Raw genomic sequence first — 22,500 nt, 5'->3', positions numbered from 1 at the left:
CATGATAAATATACGGTACCATTGCACTGGCTGCCATGTCTCGTACCCCTAGGTTTAAGGTTTCGTATCCCTTGGGGGTACAGGTACCCCAGGTTAAGAACCACTGGTCTAAAGTCACAGTGTGGTGTGCAATTTCCTCCACTGGAATTGTTGGTCCTTGGTTTTTTTAAGAAAATGAGGTCACAGTGACAGTGAATTCAGACCGGTATGTAAACATGTTGGAGGAATTTTTTTTTCCACGAATTAAAGAATTGGACCTAGGGGATATTTGGTTTCAACAGGACGCAGCAACGGCTCACACTTCAAAGGTATCGATGGCTGTTTTGAGGGAACACTTTCCAGAGCGCCTAATTTCAATAAGGGCTATTTGGAGTGGCCAGCCCGTTCCCCCGATTTGTCACCTTGTGATTTTTATTTGTGGGGATATTTTAAATCCCGTGTTTATGTCAACTGCCCGAGAAGCCTACCAGACTTGAAGGCCAACATCCGAGAAGAAATTGCCAATTTACCCGCTGATACGCTGATGAGGGTCATGGCAAACACCCGAAATCGGTTTATGCAGTGTATGGACAATGGGGGACGTCACCTACCTTATATGATTTTCAAAACTGTGTGAAACTAAACTTGAAATATGTACTATCATTATGAAACAAAATTAAAACCTTTCTGATTTATACATCTTGTTTTATTGCCTTTCGGAAAAAAGAAGTTATGTTGCTACACCATATATATATATATATATATATATATATATATATATATATATATATATATATATATATATATATATATATATATATATATATATATATATATATATATATATATATATATGCATGTGTTGTTGAAGTCTATAGCAATTTGAACATCATTCATTTTTTAAAGAAGCTTTCGTATTTTTCGCACGAGGGTGCGTTTGTCTGGATGTAAATTCTGGTGGAGTGAGCGGACGCGATAGGTGTGTGGGACTGTGAGAGGCAATCAGCTTGCAGCTTGGATGGGGCTACGTGGTTGCCGCTTGGAGAGCAGGGAAACTTTTGTTTGCTGTTGGATGTTGATAGTAGGTTTCTCTGAATATATAAGCCGTCATCTTGAGTCTCTTGATGTCAACTTTTTCTAGGATTTCGGTGTTTTGCTCCATGTGCTCTCTCTTCAGCACGATGCCGTACTCGCTAACGTAGTGGCTGCGTATTGCGCCATCTTGGAGGTAAGCGGTGATCCCCTTTGACAGGATAGTAGTTGTGTAGCCGATGAACGTACCTTGAATTTAGGTGACTACAATCACCAACAGTGCATTTGTGTTGGTACACGACGTTTACTTCCCGCAAGGGGCTCACTGGAGGCAAACAGCTGTTTTTCATGACGAGGTTGGCGGTCTTGCATGACTTGTAATATATGACAAGGTTGAGCCTTGTGTCTGCGCTGGTAGGAGTGACATTGCTGCAGATGATTTTCTTTATTGCTTTTTCGTTTTTGTACGCCGTGGACATAGTGTTCTTGCAATACAGCGTGATGCTTGGTTCTTCTGTTTTCAACTTGTTTTCTGACATGAAGGCATCCATTCTTCTTCGTATAACGTCATCGATTTCTTTCTGTGGTATCCGTTGCTGGTGAGTAGTTGCGAGACTTCGTAGCTCGGCGTTGATGGCTTTCCATGTGGAGGAGTGTGTGAGAGCGTGTTTGACAAAAGCGTTGATGACGCTGTGACGATATTTCTCCGGGCAATCACTCTTTTCATTAAGGCAGAAACCAAGGTTGGTTGACTTGACGTATACGGATGTGGAGAATGAAGATTTTTCACAGTGAACCGATTAGCACATCAAGGAATGGAAGCTTTTTGTCCTCTTCGATCTCATGCGTGTAGTTGAGGCAGGAATTTTTCTTGAATTCATCGATGAGTTGCAGAATTTGTCCCTCGTTGTTTGTGCTGATGACGATGTCACCGATATTTCTTGTGTATGTCGATGGCTTGAGTTCTGGGTGTGGCATGAAGATCTTCTCTTCGATGTTCCCCATATAGAAGTTAGCGAAGAGGACGCCGAGTGGTGATCCCATAGCAACATCATCACATTGAACGTACATTTTTCCGTCGGGGCCATAGAAAGGTACTTCTTTTGCGCATGCTTGTAGTAATGCACGCAGTGAGTCCTCTGGGATTGTGAATTTACTCTCGCCTTCGTGGTGTATGCGTTGGCAGATGTATTCTATAGTTTCATCAACAGGAACTTTAGTGAAAAGTGATTCCACGTCCATCGATGCTATCCAGTTGGAGAGCAACGTGGATTTTGGCTCACTCCTCCAAAATCTACATCCAGACAAACACACCCTTGTGCGAAAAATACAAAAGCTACTAGTATTATTACATCTACTGCTGCTGCTGCTTCTGCTGCTGCTGCTATTGTTTTTATTTAAATGTTAATCTTCCATATTTGTATGAAGGTTTATAAAGGTGTGGAAAAACTTGGAATTAGTGAAGAAGTACTTACCTTCCTGCAGTCTCTATGAGGCAAGAACTCTTCACCTGTGCTGCAATCCTTAGTAGGCGTTTGGGCTGTGGGATAATTAATAGATGGTGACTGAGTCTTTGGGGGCTTAGAAGGAACATTTACTATATCCGTTGGACCAACAGAAACATCAGTTTGTATGATGGGTGTGGAAGGGGTGGCTGAAATGGTAGGAATTTTAGTGGAGAGGGGAGTAGTAGAAGACGGTGTCCATGGTTTCCAATAGGTCGATCTTGGGGTCGTAGTGGTGATCGGTGGAACGGGCACTTTGTAATTGTTCATGCTATTGTAAAGAATTGTTATCAACGGGTTAGTGGGTCCACATGTTCCATGAAAGTCATCCATGTCGATGGCCCAAACCATGGCCCCACCGTAGCCATTTGCTTTGATGAAGTCCATCTTGATCTGCAGGCTCTTTGCATTCTCGTAGCCTACCCACTGGTTACCTGTCGCAATATCACTAAGATTACCTCAACAGTATCATTGCCACTGCCACAACCAGATTCATATTTTATTTCACTGATATTTGCGAAGTCATTCACAATATAAAAATCGATACTAGAGCATAAAGATTGAAAAACAAAGCTTACCTTTGTGGGTGTAGGGACATTTCCCTATGTCGTCCCACTTATCAGCCCAAGCCTTATCGTTTTGCATCATTTCACAAATCTGTCAAATAACAATGGTACATTAACAGAGATCTAAAACCAAGCGTAATTTTTTATTCTCTAAAGCAGTGATTACACCCATGCCATTTATCAAATTTATAAGAATTTTATTCAGTAGGTATGGCAGTTTATGGCACGTGATTGCTAACAATGATTTTTATTTGGCAATGATGTATAGCCTATCTTTACATTTTTATATGGTATGTTAGAGAAACTAGTCACAAACAAAATAATTGTTGGAAGAAAATACTCGTTCAACTTTCCACCTTTATAATTCAGAGAAAGAGTCATACAGGTTGGCCAGTTTCAATACTAAGTAAGATCTTAATAGTCAAAGGAAAGAGAAACAACAGAAGCAGTTTGAGTTTTAGAGTTTACCATGGAAGGAGATGAAAGATACTGGCCATCTTTTGCATTAGTAGTAATGTAAGTAAGATAGGGATAGGAATTAGGAGAGTCTTATGCAACGTAACCAGTGTTAGAAATGATAGGACAAGAACTGTGGATAGCTTAGAAATTTATTTATGTGAAATAGAAAGAATGTGGATGGTAGGCCACATCCCTGTCCAGTATCATTTGTAATAGATTTAGGTCTACCTCCGCTATGGTGTAAAAAAAAAAAAAAAAAATAGAATAAAATAAAAGCTGGAATAGAATATTGAGACATGGGGACTATAGTCTGACCGAGCTTAATTTACGGCTATGGGGGGGCGAGGGGAACTCTACAGTGTTGCCACGTTTCCAAAAAATGCGATGTGAAATGGAAGTTATTGGTGTACAAGGCATCGCAAATACCATCAATTCAGATGTATAAAATTTCGACTTGTGCATATAGATGGCTGAATCAACAGTAACCATCATATGCATAAAAAACTACATAGTACCATACAAACATGGCAAACATATTCAACAGTGTTGCTGATATCAACTGTAGTAACTTATAATGGTACTTAGCGTATGTTTAGGGTGTGTAATAATATCAGCGTTACAGATATAAGATAATGAGCATGGAAAAAAAAAAATCTATTATCCAAAGTAAAAAAAAAAAAAAAAATAGTAGAAGTCTTGTGAGTGGCGGCAATACTGATGAACCCAGCCTGGCCAGGCCGAATAGCCTCACCTTGTAGTACCAGATGTTGCTATAATTATAAGATAAAATGCTCACATTTACTGGCTTTTACAGTAATTTCAAGGGTGAGGCATAATCGCATTCATAATTCGTAAGCCAAGCTAATGTGTAGTTTCTATTTTTACAAAATAGTAGGTATATGCCAATACCTAAGTGAAAAAAAAAAAGAAGCATTTTTCACTTGTGAGCGGCAACTCTTCCACACCCAGCTGGTGGCCTTGACACATTGTGGTGGCGACGTGACTGACCTCGTGCCACTCACTTATATATATATATATATATATATATATATATATATATATATATATATATATATATATATATATATATATATATATATATATACAATTAAAATGACTCTCTCTGCTTACCTTTGATTCTTTAGTAAGAGAGAGAGAGAGAGAGAGAGAGAGAGAGAGAGAGAGAGAGAGAGAGATTAACAGAACAGTAGTGAAAACGTGGCAACACTGTACAGAGACGCTCGTCCCCCTTAGCCGTAAATTAAGGCTGGTCAGACTATAGGTCAATAGATTTCAGCTATATATATATATATATATATATATATATATATATATATATATATATATATATATATATATATATATATATATATATATATATATATATATATATATATATATATATATATATATATATATATATATATATATATATATATATATATATATATATATATATATATATATATATATATATATATATATATATATATATATATATATATATATATATATATATATATATATATATATATATATATATATATATATATATATATATATATATATATATATATATATATATATATATATATATATATATATATATATATATATATATATATATATATATATATATATATATATATATATATATATATATATATATATATATATATTGTTACGACCGCTTCCCTGTTCGACGCTACTTGCCCTGCCTCGTTCAGTCGTCTCATCACTCTCAAGACCAATGAAACGCTGGGCGTTCGCTCATTTCGCCGTCCATAGGACTATAGTGAAGCGCCAGGCTTCAAAACGGAGGCGATTTGAGAAGAAAGGCCCATCAAGGCGAGGAGTTCGCTCCTGGTTCTGGTTCCACCCTCACCTCCCACTCCTGCTGTGAATCGTGGTGGAGCTGCGAGTGCGACTCCATGGACTGTTGAGTGTGCACCGGGCGTCACTTCTACACTGAGTAACGTAATGTATAACTTAGCTGCTATTGCCTACCGTATTTCTCTCTCTTAAGGTCAGGACTTGTGTGTTAGAATTTAGATGTTAGGATTTGTGTATTAGGGTTAGGTATTGTGTTAGTTCATTCTCCGCTGCACGGGATATTTGTATTGGTTTTGGATATAATATTCATGTGTTTTTGTTGATTAAAGAATATTGTTATATTGTTAGTTTTCTTTAAATAAGTGTTACACCCGCCGTAACATTTAATGGACCCGTGACAGGACCCGTGCAGTGGTGGTAGTTACGTTACTCAGTGTAAAGGCGAAACACTCACCAGTTTCGTACTTACTCGCTACCCGTACTTTTGGTACACGCGACGGCAAGCGTTCAGTGAATAAGTACCGTGACGCAATGTCACTCATTCCAGTATACCGTCGTCCGTCCCTTAAAAAGCAGGTTAGGGAAATGGCATCCTGGACTGGAACCATGGCTTCGGGACAATTGTAACCAGTGTTGTTCGGCTACAATCGTAAATCGTTGATCATGTTTAGCATCGGGCCTCCTTCGCTCTCATTCACCCGCTAGTCGTGATTTAACATCATATAAGCCTGTTGCCTCATCTGCTACTCATGATCCATAGGACTTGTTCTCTCCTTTCACTACCCAAGGAAAGCTGTCACTCGCACAAGACGCTCCTGCCCTTCCTGTCACTATCCTCCGTGACACTGGCGCCGCTAAACCGGTGTTGCATGAAGACGCCATTAAAGACATTAGTGGAGTCTATACAGGGGAACGTGTAATTCTCTCTAGCCTCACCTCTCAAGATTCATACCCCTTAGCTAAGGTGTTCTTAAGATCCCCCATCTTTACTGGTACAGTGGAAGTAGGTGTTACTAAACAACCTTTGCCCGTTCCCCATGTCCAGTTGTTGCTAGGGAACGACGTTGCAGGTGCGCAAGTGATTCCAGCCCCACTTGTCACTGACGTTCCTCCATCACCCTGTGATCAGGAACCTCCTTCATATGATTTCCCCATTTGTGCTGTCACTAGGGCACAATCCACCCGTGTCAAGTCTCCTCCTCCCTCCACTTCCACTGAAAATGTGTATGCTAATTCATTCTCTAAACAGGACCTCATCACAGCTCAACAGTCGGATCCCTCGTTAACGCAGGTCCGTCATGAGGCCGTGGATTACCCTTCCACCAAAATACCCCGCTTCTATTACGAAGACGGAGTTCTTCTGAGGCTTTTTAGACCCCCTCATCTCCCTGACTCAGATACGTGGGCTGATGTTCATCAGAGCGTGGTGCCTCAATCGGTACGCCAGTCCATAATAAGGTTAGCACATGATGGGCAGGCTGGTTACCTAGGCATTACGAAGACCCGTGCTAAGATAGTTAATATTTTTTTTGGGCCTGACCTTAACAAAAATGTAAAGGATTTTGTTAAATTTTGTCATGTCTGCCAATTAGCTGGTAATCCTAATCAAACAATTCCTCCATCTCCTATCACTGCAATTCCTGTGACTTCAGAACCATTTGATAAGATAAATATAGATTGTGTTGGTCCCCTACCTAGAACAAAGCGAGGAAACGAGTATCTATTAACCCTCCTGGATCCTACTACTCGTTATCCTGAGGCCATTCCTTTAAAGCAAATCACAGCCAAGATGATTGTCAAACACCTCTTACACTTCTTTACCAGCATGGGAATTCCTAGCATTATTCAGACTGATAGAGGAACAAATTTCACCAGCCACTTATTTGAACAGATCATTAAAGAACTAAATGTGCACCATGTAACTTCCTCAGCTTACAGATCACAGTCACAAGGCGCCCTGGAACGCTTCCACCAAACTTTGAAGTCAATGTTGAAGAAATACTGCTTCGAGAGCAACAGGGATTGGGATGAGAACATTGACTAGTTATTGTTTGCCGTCAGAGAAAGCCCCCAGGAAAGTCTAGGTTTCTCGCCTTTTGAATTATTGTTTGGACGAGAGGTTAGAGGTCCTCTTAAGGTTTTGAAAGAACGGTGGCTCCAGCCTACATCTGTACACAACCTCACTGTAGCTGAGTACCTAGATACCCTGCGGGAGAAACTTGCCACAGTTCGACATCTTGCTCAACAAAACTTTAAGCATCACAAGCTCGTATGATCACACAACAGAAGAAAGCAGTGCAACGCTCCTTTGTGCCAGGGGACAAGGTGTTAGTTCTCTTCCCCATCCCTGGAGCTCCACTCAAAAGTAAATATTCAGAACCGTATGTCATCACAAAGAGAATTTCTCCAACTAATTATGTGGTCAGGACGCCTGATAGACGTAATGACAGTCAACTTGTTCATGTTAACCTTATGAAACCTTACATTGAAAGAGCGTCAAGGTATGAATCGGAAACACTAAATGTATTACATGTTACAAGTGTGAAGGAAAGCGAGTCGAAAAAACTGTTACAAACCTATCATATCGCTATCGGCGTACATTCTTGTGATTGTTGTGTGGCATTCAATGTATTCGTTTCTTGGTCGTCATATTCATTGCTGTCCAAAAACTGTAAGACAATCCAGATGATAGCACAATAACTGACCAAAAACCAGACGATAATGGAACTATAACAACGAACTTAACACAACAATAACACGATATCCCACGGTCAATCACAATTGCAAGTCAAGTCCTGGATGATAACAACACAATAATAAGTCATTGAAGATTTTGTAGACTTGCCTCGTGGCCATGAAGCGCAGTATAATGGCCAAACGTAGGCCTGATTTCAGTGCCTTCCTCCAATTTCTGTCCTGTCTATTCATTCGAGGTGTAATTCACTACAATATTTCTTTGAACATGGCGTAGTCCATCTGCAGGTAACATCTGCAGAAATCAGGATCATGTTCTTGGAGGTGTGGCAGAAGTTGGTGGTAGTGGCCATAGTCAGGCAGCAATTGTATACTACTTCGTTTTTTTCGCCAACTCTAGTTTCTCGTTATTTAGGGTTTACCTACGTATCATGGAGCAAAGTTAAACTTGTTGTTATGTTCACAGACACATTTGGGATACAGTATTGACCTATTGAAAGAACCTATATTTAGCTTGCTGAATGGGCTAAAACTGCAATATGTGAACCAGGTCTTCATGACGGAGCAATAGAAATAACTCAACTTAGAGGTTTTTAATCTGTATTTAACCTTTAATAATACATTTCTGGCGTTTATTGGTGCAAACAAAAGACAAAAATTCACACTTTGACATCCTAAAAACTTAATTTCCTTACAATACTGAAGGTTGAAATTGAGGTTGCACATTACTATTAATTCTTACAACTTTTTTTTGCCTTAGCTATATCAAACTGCACAACCATTTATTAAGCCATAATTGCACTGCATCATGTCCAACATTAACCTTCCATCTCAAATGCAAAAAGTACTTCTGATATCTCAGTCTGTTTCATCTACATCCACAGGTTTGTCCAGTACAACGTTCTCACATATCTCTCCACATCCACACATCTCAGGCATACTGACAATGTCAGATAATGAGTGATTAGCTTTCATTGTTGTATGGTGCATAACAACAACTCTCTTTGGCTTATTTTCATAGTGGCTAATGAGTTTATCTGAGAGGTACTCTGTTAACTCTGCCTTGGTGTCCACATGAGAGAGGAACGTCTTCAAGTTTCTTATTTCAGTGTTATCATTGACATGATAATGAACTGTTGTTGTGTTAACTGTTCGCTTCTGGCGAGTTGTTTCCTTGAGAAAACCAGCAAGGTACTGATCAAAAACGACTCTGACCTCCCCATAAGGTTCACTCATGTCGGCCACGATGTCAACAAACTTCTTTGCAAAGTGCAGGGCATTTGACATTTCGGGAGTTTTGGGCACTATGTTCACTATACACATTGCGTCTATTATCAGGACCGAGGAAGATGCCCTCACTGGTTCAGGGATGCTCAGCTCATCTGGCAATGGTAGTGGTGACTTCATGACTGCAGGTACCAGTTTCGATTTGTCTGAGAGCATTATCATTGATCCATCTGGATGAAAGTTGGAAGGTGGAGCGACACTGAATTCAAATTCTGTAATAGCATCTTTAACTGAAAAGACATTTCGAGTCTTGCACACAACAAGCAGTCGAGAGAGCAGTGACCTTTCCTGTTTAATGGATACCAACTGCCCTTTGACTTTAATTTGTACTGTGGCTCTTACGTCCTTGAAGTACGTCGAGTTGTTGTTCTTCTGAGCATCCCAGAAAGGAACTGATTTTTCTACCATCCGAGTAGAGACAAAATTTTCCAATGCCTCTTGCCCCAATTTGTCACGATTTTCAATGTTTCTGCTAACACTATCAGGTGTGACAGCAAATGTCATAAGGTTGAACATGTCAGTCTTGAGGAAGGGATTTCCCTCTCTGGCAAGAACATTGAAAATCTTTGCTACAAATGAGATGTTCTTGGCACCTTTTGCTCCAACAAGTTCATGGTGAAGAGAACTTGGCTGGTGTGCTTCGATTCCAGCATATTCTTTGAATTCCTATATAATTCAGCACAGTGTAGGGGCTATGATGAAGTACTTGTCCAAGGCTTGCTCTTTTCCTGTAATGCCAATAAATCCCCCTTTAACCTTCATGTTTTTGTGCTCCTGTTCAATGGCATGGTCTGGATCAATCGCAGTGAAAGGGACACTGTGTTTTGTAATAGAAAAGTTGCCTTCGTCTAAAAAGTGCCAAGTCTCGGGGTCTATGCTTTGCAGTTCCAACATGTCTGCAACATAGAGTGGCCCCCAGCGTCCATAGTTGTACTGGTCATGAGCATGAAAATAAGGCAACAGCTCCTCCATCTTAGCGAAATGAAGTCTCCAGTTGCACATCCGTGTAGCAGCAGTAAACATCAGGAGAACCTCAACCTGATTCATGTAGTTTGTTAGAAATTTGGAAACACCTTTTGTTTGTTCTTTCCACTCATTTACCTTTTTGAAACAATCATGGGTAGAGAGCGTCTGGCGCATTTCAGCTACTTGCGATCTGGAGGCCGCCAAGAGGGTGGGCAGGTCGAGTGTTGTGATGGCCAGGAGCGTAATGCAGTATGTTGGGAGAGGAGAGGTGGGCATTGAAGCAGGAAATGTTCCATGGCCTCAAGGGTAGTCCTACACTAAGGGCAGGAGGGGTCACAAGACAGACGTAGGCGATGCAAGTGAGCACTGAGCGTGGTGTGGCCCAGGCGGAGGCGAGCAATGGTTGATGTGCCTTGCGCTCCTTCCCGTGACTGACTGACTGTTTGAATCTTGTAACGGCGCTCATCCTCCCTCGCTGATAGATCCTCCCATCCCTCACCCCCTTACTACCTACGACCCGCGCGCCATCTGTTAGAAGCGAGGTTCCCTAATCAATTCCTCCAGCCTGCCCATTGAACCCGTATATCCTCCTTAGAATCCTTGGTTAGGACCGAGGTCACACCACACTTCCCACACCGGGAAAGTGAGGCCACAGAGTGCGCGGTCATGTACTTGCTAGTTCTGCAGTGGTGCTCCGCTTTTCACGCATATTATTGCATGAAAAAAGGCTCTCACTGACTTCTCAGTGAGCACAGTGGTGTATGAATGTCCTGTGATGAAAAAAAAACAGGAACATTTATGGAAAGTGTTGTCGCTAGATAGAAAATAAGTGAAAAGGAGTGGAAGACTCCAAGATGGCGGAGAAATATGCCATTTCAGCATTATTACCTTCGTCCTGTTATAAGTGTAGCTCTGATTCTGGAGACATAACAAAGTCCATTAAGTGTTGTCTGTGTAACCGGTGGGCTCATACGAAATGTGTGAATTTGGCAGGGATTAAATCTGAAAATATCTGCAACGTGAGGTATCTGTGTGATGTTTGCTTCATTGAGGTGTCATCTCTGAAGAAATTCATCAATGATGTTGAGGATTTTAAGTCTGATTTGAAGAGCATTACTGCTAAAGCTGACAAGATGATGGAAATAGTTGATAATAAGATGGCAAGAATGGAAGAGATAAGTATCAAGGTCGAGGAGGCAACAGAAGGCTTGGCGGGAGTTGCTGAGTCGCTGGATTTTGCTGACTCAGAACATTCCACACCTTGGTAGGATGTGAAGAGGAAGAGGAGGCTGAAAAAGAACCTGCTTGTTGTAGGGATAACTCAGGATTCTGAAGCAAATCTAAAGAATGAAGTTTCTCATGCTTTGGATGGAATGCAAATTAATGATACAAAGTTTGCTAATGATGGCAAAAAAATAGTGATGAAGTTTGCCGATGAGAGTCTGAGAAATGAGGCAGCCCAGAAACTGGAGAATGTTGAAAAGTTGACAACTAAATCTGTTCAGAAAATTAAACCCAAGATAATGCTATGTAATGTCCATAAGGAAGAGACTAAGGAGGGTATCATTGATACAATTATTGCAAGAAATGACTACCTTCAAGCAGTTCCTGATATCAAGTCAAAGATTGAGAATATTTTTTGCAAACCAGCAGCAGGGGGCACAGTTCATTACATCATGAAATGTGATCCAATGATAAGACAGTTGTTGCATCAGCATCAGGACAGGATTAAGCTTGAATGGGGAGTTTACCAGGTTCGCGACAGGTATCATGCACTTATCTGTTACCATTGTCAAAGGTATGGTCATACTGAGGCAAACTGCAATGCCAAGAAAAATGGTGAGCATCCCGTTTGCTTTAAATGTGCAGGCAACCACAAGTCCAAGGATTGCACATCTACAGAGAAGAAATGCATAAACTGTGTGAGGTTTAAGAAACAGAATACTGACCACTCGGCGAATAATAGTTGTTGTGTTGTGTTGGAAAGTGAGATTGACAGGATCAGAAATATTACAGATCATGGCTACTAATGCTGTGAGCTCTATGTTGAAATGTGGTTTATTAAATGTCCAGTCAGTTGGAAACAAGACAATAGAAATCAGAACTTTAATTAATGATGAGAATCTGGATATTCTTGCTTTGATTGAAACATGGCTGAGTGAATATGATACTGCGAAAATTAGAGAAATGACCCCTGACACTCATACATTTGTGCACATACCAAGGAACACGATGCAGACCCATACAGACTACATGAGCCAAGAAATAACCTTGATATGGGATGTCGAGTATTTGCAAGATGCGCACCAAGGATTTACAATAAACTGCCAAGTGATATTAAAGGTTGTGCCAGGATCGATATCTTAAAAAAAAAATTGAAGACATATTTGTTCAAGGAAGTTTATGATTTTAACGGCATGGAAATCAAAGACAATTATAGATGCTAGTTGCTTTTGAGGGAGAGCCTTGAACAAACACCCCAAGTAACAAGTAACAAGTAACAACCCCTCGAATTACATCCCGTACCTTGCTCCTAGGTGAAAAAGGGTTACACATTAATCTAAAAGGCTTGCTCATGTGCCTCACCGCCCCCGGTGCACCAGTCTGTATGTATTCCTCTCCCCCCCCTATCTAAGATTACCCCAGGTGGAAATCTGTCCCAGGATAGATCTCCCCTAGGGGTAATTTTGACCCAGGATAATATTACCCATCCTCCCCAATATTCCTCCCACCCGTATACACAAATCACTTTCGCCTAACAGTAGTGATTCGATCATGAGACATGGGACTTTAGCATTACGGAAAAAAAGTCAACAGCAGAGGATAGGGAAGGCTGCTTCGTTTTGATTGAATTATGGTATGAGAAATCATGATGATTGTCTTCATTTGAACAGGTTTTTTGAGTGACCCAAGGTCGTACCAGAGGATACAGTATTCCTCGTTATAACACTGATATTAAACATAATTTCTTTTCTGCTCATGTTCTTTGTATGTTTTGGCTGTAGGATGTAACTGTGTCTGTGGTAAGAAATCAAGCTGAGTGCCAGATTAACGCCGAACGTAAGGGTAGGAGCAACTACACTACCTACTAATATTAATACCAATATAATGCCCGAGGCAAACTGGCAAATCACTTTAGCCTAACAATTCAGTGATTTGATCATCACGAGACAGGGACTAAAGCATTACAAAAAACTTATGGGTAAAGATATAACAATTGGAAAGATAACTGCTAAATATTTTGTTAAAGGCATTAAAGAACTTATCATGACATCCCTGACCTGGGCTATGGGAGCGAGGCGTGACCGCGACTGGATCTTCTTCCCTTACACCGGGCATTAAACCCAAGCCTTTTCGGTTGTGAGTCAAGTGTGCTAAGTCACTGCTAACCACTACAGAGAGAGAGAGAGAGAGAGAGAGAGAGAGAGAGAGAGAGAGATGATGAAAATGTACCTCATAGTAGGCAAGGAAGCCCTTGGCTCCAGTGTACTTCCCGGGCAACCCGCCGCCTTCCCATTTCTTAACCGGCGCCCTCAGGCTATTTGTGTTGGGGCTCCCAAGTGTGTACGTTCTCCCGTAAAATGGAACACCAACGATCAGCTTATCCTTTGGACATCCCAGGTTGACCCATAGCTGCAAACCGTCATTCTGAAAAGAAAAGTAAGTGGAAGCTGTCGTGAAACAGAAAAGAAAGATAATTTTTTTGCCCATATGATAGGAAAGTGGATATTTATTTAAGTGTTATTTATTGCGGCAAATACAGATTCTGAAATTAAATTGAATTATAAATAATGAAAATATATTGTGTTTTACAAGCAAATACCCACCTATATCGATGTGATTATTTAACTTTTGAATATAAAACGACATGATGGCTTAATTCTCTTGACTCCCAAAATGTTTTCCTTTATGACAGCAAGCATCAAATTCAAAGATATCTATAATTTTTTTTCTAATGTTTTTATGTATTATCTTCTGCGTTATGTGCCACTGACAAGTAATAATGTAAGCACATTGAACAATTATAGTGTTGTGATGGAAATTGTCTAAAAATATTTCAGAACATTTGGACTGCAGACAATGAGTCACTAGCTGGGTTAGCCCTTTCTCTTATGGCGTGGTGGCAAAGCCTTGGCTAACATAGTTTTGGTGAAGGTTTAATCTTGTATTCATGTATTGTGGAGCTGTTTCTCTTATGTTGTCTAATAAAGATGATAGAGAAGATTCTATAATATATTAGAATTACCTAGATGTAACAGATATTGTATAAAAGGAGGTATTGAGCCAGCAAGCGTTAGTAAGTAAAAGCCCTCGTGCCACTGGATAACGACCGTTGAGCCTCTTTGCTGCGCTGCAAAAATGGATGGGTTGCATCGAGGTCGCTGGAAAATGGAAAAAAAGTTTTTTTGGTGGGATTAATAATTTTTTTTTATTTACGTAGGGAAGAGGGCCAGCCAAGGCCAAAAAAAGAAAGTTACAAAAGGCCCACTTGAGTGCTGGCTCTCTAAAAAGTGTAAAAAGTGCTAAAACCGTCAGCCAGAATTAGGGGACCAAATGTCTCGATACCTCCCTCTTAAAAGAAGACAAGTTGTAGGAATTCGGAAATACAGATGCAGGGAGGGAGTTCCAGAGTTTACCAGTGAAAGGAATGGATGATTGAGAGTACTGGTTAACTCTTGCATTAGAGAGTTGGACAGAATAGGGATGAGAGGAAGAAGAAAGCCTTGTGCAGCGTGGCCGCAGGAGGAGGGGAGGCATGCAGTTAGCAAGATCAGTAGAACAGTTACCATGAAAATAGCGATAAAATATAGAAAGGGATGCAACATTTCGGCGGTGAGAAAGAGACTGAAGACAGTTAGTCAGAGGAGGGAGTTGATGAGACGAAGAGCTTTCGATTCCACCCTATCAAGCAAAGCTGTGTGACTGGAACCCCCCCAAACATGCGAAGAGTACTCCATACAGGGACGGATAAGGCCCTTATACAGAGTAAGCAGTTGGAGGGGCGAGAAAAACTGGCGGAGACGCCTCAGAACACCTAACTTCATAGAAGCTGTTTTAGCAAGAGATGAGATGTGAAGTTTCCAGTTAAGATTATGAGCAAAGGACAGACCGAGGATATTCATTGTGGAAGAGGAGACAGTTGAGTGTCATTGAAGAAGAGGGATAGTTGTCTGGAAGGTTGTGTCGAGTTGATAGATGGAGGAATTGAGTTTTGAGGCATTGAAAACTACTAGATTTTCTCTGCCCCAATCGGAAATCTTAGAAAGATCGGAAGTCAGGCGTTCCGTGGCGTCCCCGCGTGATCTGTTGATTTCCTGAAGGGTTGGACGTCTCTGAAAGAACGTGGAAAGATGTAGGGTGGTATCATCAGCGTAGGAGTGGATAGGGCAAGAAGTTTGGTTAAGAAGGTCATTAATGAATAATAGAAAGAGAGTGGGTGACAGGACAGAACCCTGAGGAACACCACTATTAATAGGTTTAGGAGAAGAACAGTAGCCGTCTACCACAGCAGCAATAGAGCGGTCGGAAAGGAAACTTGAGATAAAGTTGCAGAGAGAAGGATAGAAGCCGTAGGAGGGCAGTTTTGAAATCAAAGCTTTATGCCAGACTCTATCAAAAGCTTTTGATATGTCTAACGCAACAGCAAAAGTTTCACCGAAATCTCTAAAGAGGATGACCAAGACTCAGTAAGGAAAGCCAGAAGATCACCAGTAGAGCGACCTTGACGGAAGCCATACTGGCGATCAGACAGAAGATTGTGAAGTGACAGATGTTTGAGAATCTTCCTATTCAGGATAGATTCAAAAACTTTAGACAAGCAAGAGATTAAAGCTATAGGACGGTAGTTTGAGGGGTTAGAACGGTCACCCTTTTTAGGAACAGGCTGAATGTAGGCGAACTTCCAGCAGGAAGGAAAGGTAGAAGTCGATAGACAAAGTTGGAAGAGTTTGGCCAGGCAAGGTGCAAGCACAGAAGCACAGTTTTTGAGAACAATAGGAGGGACCCCATCAGGTCCATAAGCCTTCCGAGGGTTTAGGCCAGCAAGGGCATGGAAAACATCATTACGAAGAATTTTGATTGTAGACATGAAATAGTCAGAGGGAGGAGGAGAGGGAGGGACAAGCCCAGAATCGTCCAAGGTGGAGTTGTGAGCAAAGGTTTGAGAAAAGAGTTCAGCTTTAGAGACAGAAGAGATGGCAGTGGTGCCATCAGGATGAAATAAAGGAGGAAAGATGAAGAAGTGAAGTTATTTGAGATGTTTTTGGCTAGATGCCAGAAGTCACGAGGAGAGTTTGAGTTTGAAAGATTTTGACATTTCCTATTTATGAAAGAGTGTTTGGCAAGTTGAAGAACAGACTTGGCATGATTCCGGGCAGAGATATAAAGTGCATGAGATTCAGGAGATGGAAGGCTCAAGTACCTTTTGTGGGCAACCTCTCTATCATGTATAGCACGAGAACAGGCTGAGTTAAACCAAGGTTTAGAAGGTTTAGGTTGAGAAAAAGAATGAGAAATGTACGCCTCCATGCCAGATACTAACACCTCTGTTATGCGTTCAGCACAAAGAGATGGGTCTCTGACATGAAGCAATAATCATTCCAGGGAAAATCAGCGTAATACCTCCTCAGGTCCCCCCAAGTGGCAGAAGCAAAACGCCAGAGGCACCTTCGCTTTGGGGGATCCTGCGGAGGGATTGGAGAAATAGGACAAGATACAGAAATGAGATTGTGATCGGAGGAGCCCAACGGAGATGAAAGGGTGACAGCATAAGCAGAAGGGTTAGAGGTGAGGAAGAGATCAAGAATGTTGGGCGTGTCTCCAAGCCGGTCAGGAATATTCTAGGTCATGGAGGATAGCAAATTTGAAGGCTAGTTCACTAGGGTGGTCAGTGAAGGGAGAGGAAAGCCAAAGCTGGTGGTGAACATTGAAATCTCCAAGAATGGAAATCTCAGCGAAAGGGTAGAGGGACAGAATGTGCTCCACTTTAGAAGTTAAGTAGTCAAAGAATTTACTATAGTCAGAAGAGTTAGGGAGAGATAAACAGCACAGATGAATTTAGTTTGAGAGTGACTGTTAAGTCGTAACCAGATGGTGGGAAATTCGGAAGACTCAAGAGCGTGGGCACGAGAGCAAGTTAAGTCGTTGTGCACATAGACGCAACATCCAGCTTTGGAATGAAAATGAGAATAGAGAAAGTAGGAGGGAACAAAGAAGGGGCTACTGTCAGTTGCCTCAGACAGCTGTGTTTTGGTGAGGAAAAGAAGATGAGGTTTAGTAGAGGAGAGGTGGTGTTCCACAAATTGAAAATTAGATCTAAGACCGCGAATGTTGCAGAAGTTAATGTAGAAAAAGTTGAGAGAGGTGTCAAGGCATTTGGGGTCTTCAACAGGAGAGGTGTCCGACCTGCGCTCCCACTGCGTTACATCTATTTTTGTCCCAATTTCTGGCGTTCCGTGAGCGACCACTACGTCCTTGTTACCACCCTAGGATGACGTAAGCATCCTTGCAGCACTCCACAGGCGCCGTTCGCGCTTTTTCAGTGATCAATAGGTCTTCACTATGCCTCCTTTGAACGCATTTGAACGTTCCTCAGGTGACGTTGGCCTTTCTCAAGCGTTGCTTTGGAGTCCAGGACGACATCTGAGGGACCCTTTGGCGTCCCGTTAGACTTATATTTTTAAGAGGGGAATCTGATGGTCACTCTGTTACCATGAACAATGAGTTAACTATTGTGTCATGTAACATTATGAGAATAGTGAATGTTATGAATAATAAGCTACTGTGGCTTTACTTAGCGTAGCCAGAAACTACCAGTAATTTTTTTACTTGGTTGTAGAATTTGAAAGTGCAGCAAGAAATTCCTCGTGCCTTCCTACCACAATCCAATTTGATGGCAACTGAGCTGCGTAAGTTTTCAGGACATTGAAAAATGGTCATCAAACTATGGCGTCCTCCGCTTCCTATCTACGACTCTACTGTCTCCATAAAGACCTTCCTGTTTCCTTCCTGTCTCCTCCTGATGATCACCGGCGACCAAGCTGATTTTACGTGAGCAGCCATAGGTGTCTCCAGCAGACTGCAGCCATCCATTGTAGAGGTTACTCCGGTTGATGAGCGCATAATGCAGCCAAGGCTGAAGCACAGTCTAGGCTTCATGTCTGTTGTTACATTATACGCTCCTACCGAGGTGTGCAGAACTAAAGAGAAGGAGATGTTCTATGCCAAACTCGACTCTGCACTGGACCAGTGTCTCTGTCATGATGCACTTATTCTCTTGGGCAACTTTAATGCTGTCACTGGCACTGAGAGAGCCGGCTACGAGTTATGTGTTGGTCCCCATGCCTCTGGTGCCAGGGACGACAACAGCTCTTTCCTTCTGAATCTTGCAAGATCCATAAAGTTAAGAATTGCAGGTTCTTGGTATCAGAGACCAGCGCTGCACCACTGGACTTTGTATAGCAATGCTGGAGGGGTAGCGAAGAGATCAACCATATCCTTGTTAATATTTGTTGAAGGATCCTTCAGAACTGCAGGGTTTTTCGGAGTGCCAAGTTCTTTGTGACTGATCACAGGCTTGTTGTTGCAACACTCTAGCTGCATGTCAAGTCCAGAAAGCCTCCAAGATGTGACCACACTGTGTTTCATCTTGAGAAACTGAAGGACTTGACATGTGCCCAAGAGTATGCAGTAACAGTCTCCAATAGGTTTGAAGTGCTCAACACCATTGATGACCCGGTAGAACTATGAGATACCTTCAAACGTGAGACTCTTGAGGCTGCCAAGGAATGCGTTGGGGAGCGCCCAAGGTCACGGAGTGGCTTCGCCTCGGTAGAGACGCTGGACAGTATTGAGGAGAGTCGCGCTGCCAAACTTACTGGGAACCACGACCAGTACAGGGCTCTGTCACGTAGGACTAGAGCTCTCCTGAGGAGAGACAAGGAGAGGTATGTAAGGGTCTCGCTGAGAATGTAGAGTCTCATTTAAATGCTAATGACCTCCGACCTGCCTATCAAGCCCTGAAGAAACTCTGCTCCAAGTCTACATCTCAGGCAAGCGTTATCCGAACAGCAGATGGTCACTTTGTATCGGACACAGATGGGCAGATGGCTCGTTGGGCTGAGTACTTTGAGCAGCTGTTTATGGTGGATCCTCCAAGCGGACAGCTCTAAACTGCAGGGTTACAGATACTGGATGTTGATCCACCCATTGACGAAACTGCAACCTCCATTGATGATGTCAAAGAGGATGTAGCAAAGTTAAGGGGTGGAAAGGTAGCTGGCATCTGTAATATCAATGCGGAGCTGCTCAAAGCTGGGGTTTATGCCACGATCTTTGGGTTGCATGCTATCTTGACTACTGTATGTCATTCAGGTACCATTCCCCGTATCTGGAAGGGGAAAGGGGACCGTCAGGACTGCAACAACTACCGCGATATAACACTGCTCAGCGTACCAGGCAAGGTGCTTGCCCATTTTCTCTTGATGCGTATCCGCAATCACCTGCTGAAACACCAGAGACCTGAACAGTCTGGGTTCATGCCCAGTAAAAGTCAACAACTGACTGGATCCTAGCGCTTCCTGTACTGGTGGAGCGCCAACGTAGGTTTTGACAAGGGATGCTTGCAGCCTGTGTTGATCACAAGAAGGCATTTGATTCAGTGCATCGAAAGACACTTTGGGATCTTTTGTGTCTCCGTGGGATTCCTGCAAGGATTATTAGTCTATTAACTGGACTCTGCTCCCGGACTATGAGTGCTGTGAAGTGTGGACAGGGCATGTCAAGTTTCTTCCCTGTGAATATGGGAGTGAGGCAGGGATGCATGCTTGCTCCATAACTTTTCAACATTTGCATGGACTGGGTATTAGGCAGACTTGTAGACCAAAGTCATTGTGGAGCATCTGTCAGCAATACTGAGATTACAGATCTTGTTTTTGCCGATGATGCAGTAATCTTTGCTGAGTCACTAGAGGTTCTGGTAATGGCTCTAGAGGCACTGCACGAAGAGGCGAAGCCCCTGGGACTCCAGGTCTCCTGGCCAAAGACCAAGGTCTATGTGTTTGGAGGTTAACTGGATGAAACAGTACAATCTGCCCATGCGTGTGGCGAGGACATTGAGATCTCAGAAAATTCCACATACCTTGGTAGTGTAGTACGTAACAATGGCGAGTCGAGCTAGGAAGCTATACGGCGGATTGGCTTGGCCCATGGCGTTGTAGACTCATTCAAAATAAGTATTTGGCGTTGTCAGTACCAGGTGCAGACAGACAAAGATTCGGATCTTCAAGTCGCTGGTGAACCCTGTCTTACTCTATGGTTGTGAGACATGGATGCTGAACACTGATCTGAAGAGGTGAATTGATATCTTTGGTACTAGATGCCTTCGCAGGATCATGGGGTACCGCTGGTATGATTTTGTGTCAAATCAGGGATTACTCCATGAGACCGATTTGAGGCCAATCACCAGCATTGTCCATCACCGCCAACTGCGACTATATGGGCATGTGTCACACTACCTGGAAGCCAATCCTGAATATCGGGTTGTCTCCAAAAAAGATAACCCTGCATGGAGGAGGCCAAGGGGATGTCCACAGAACTCATGGCTGCGGCATGTTGCTGGGAGTTACTTGGCACGGGAAGGGAGCCTACATGGAGACTCGTGACTGCCTGGAGTGGCACCATAGGTGACGCGCCCCCTGCGTATGACCCCCATTTTTTATTGATTGAGAAGGGTCGCTGAACAGTCGGCACTCCAGTGGGACGAGCGGAAACGGTAAGAGGAAGAGGTTAGAAGAACAAAAAGTCAAAAATAGTAGTTAGTGGTAAGACCAGAGACAAACACAGCGACAGAGAGAAGCCTAGTGTTGGACTCGCTATTGTTCTATCTAATTCACTTGCACAAAATATTAAACTTTACATGTTCTGCCCAGTGTAGGTACCGTTCTCCAAGGATTGTTACCAGTCTCCTGGAGACAATACTGCAATACACGAAGCCTGTGGAGAACATGCATACTTGTCTGGCGTAACAAAGTTATTTCCTCAGGTGGCAGCATTAAAGTCTATCCAGCGAGTCATGACGGAGAGAATTTTACAAAGCCCGTTCCATTTTCCAAACAAAAGTGACCGCAGTGACCTTTATGACAGTGTGAACTATTACGAGTAAGAGGCTCCCTCGGGAGTATACTCGTAAATCTACCTCCTTCCCTCTTCAGTTTTCTTTACAACACACACACACTGTAGTTCAGTGGGTTAGAACGCTGGTCTCACAAGCCAGAGGACCGGGGTTCCATTCTCCGGCTGGGCAGGAGATGATGGGCTGTCTCCTTTCACGTGTTGTAGCCCCTGTTCATCTAGCATTGAGTAGGTACGGGATGTTAGTCAAGGAGTTGTGACCTTGCTGTCTCGGTGTGTGTTGTGTGTAATCTCAGACCTACCCAAAGATCGGAAGTAATGAGCTCTAAGCTAGGTCTGTAGGGTAACACCTGGCTGTCTCGGCTGAGACTGCAGCAGACCAAGGTGAATTACACACACACACACACACACACACACACACACACACACACACACACACACACACACACACACAGACACACACAAGACAAGCAGCTCACAGCTAAACAGGTGTAAGGAAGAACATGGTTATGCTCACCGCCCTCACGTGAATCATATAGGCTTTCAAAGGACGCTGGGCATTCATCAGCGAATCGGCAGTTACTAAATTGTAATGGGTTTTAATGGCTGCAGATACCTATATTCACTTAGGTTCTAATCAAGTTACTTAGTGTTATGAGTGTAGAATCTAATAAGGTTAAAGTGCTATGAATATGTGACAGACATGCTGTGTGAAGTTGCCACGGCCAGGATCTTCTGACCACCGCAGGTGGTGCTCAGTCAGGTCATTTTAATCTTGTTGTTGTTTCTTTTTCCTCTTCTTCATCGAGAGAGAGAGAGAGAGAGAGAGAGAGAGAGAGAGAGAGAGAGAGAGAGAGAGAGAGAGGCGGTATTCGGAAGTGACCAGGTGACCTTCTTAATCCGATAATGACCTACTGTATACAAGGGAAAAGTTTGAGGAGGAATGAGATTTGAGGCGAATAAGAAATGTGCATGGGGATGACATGGGGATAACTGCAGTTTGTCTTGTCATCTCGGAGAAGCAAGCCATAAGATGACCTGACCTTAGT

General features: G+C 42.4%; 1 protein-coding gene across 1 annotated transcript in view; it reads right to left on the bottom strand.

Moving 5' to 3' along the window:
* Positions 1 to 22,500, bottom strand: part of LOC123515884 (endochitinase-like) — a 43,252-nt gene that overhangs the window by 3,771 nt on the left and 16,981 nt on the right. The window contains exons 6-8 of the mRNA XM_045274768.1: positions 13,775 to 13,969; positions 3,095 to 3,173; positions 2,487 to 2,950 (exon numbers count right to left, since the gene is read on the bottom strand). Coding sequence (XP_045130703.1) covers positions 2,487 to 2,950; positions 3,095 to 3,173; positions 13,775 to 13,969 — 738 coding nt within the window. The remainder of the gene's footprint in view (positions 1 to 2,486; positions 2,951 to 3,094; positions 3,174 to 13,774; positions 13,970 to 22,500) is intronic.

This window comes from Portunus trituberculatus, chromosome 40 (genome assembly GCF_017591435.1).
Source record: "Portunus trituberculatus isolate SZX2019 chromosome 40, ASM1759143v1, whole genome shotgun sequence".
NCBI lineage: Eukaryota > Metazoa > Arthropoda > Malacostraca > Decapoda > Portunidae > Portunus > Portunus trituberculatus.
The sequence above is the reverse complement of the archived record's forward strand: the minus strand, read 5'-3'. Positions and strand labels throughout refer to the sequence as shown.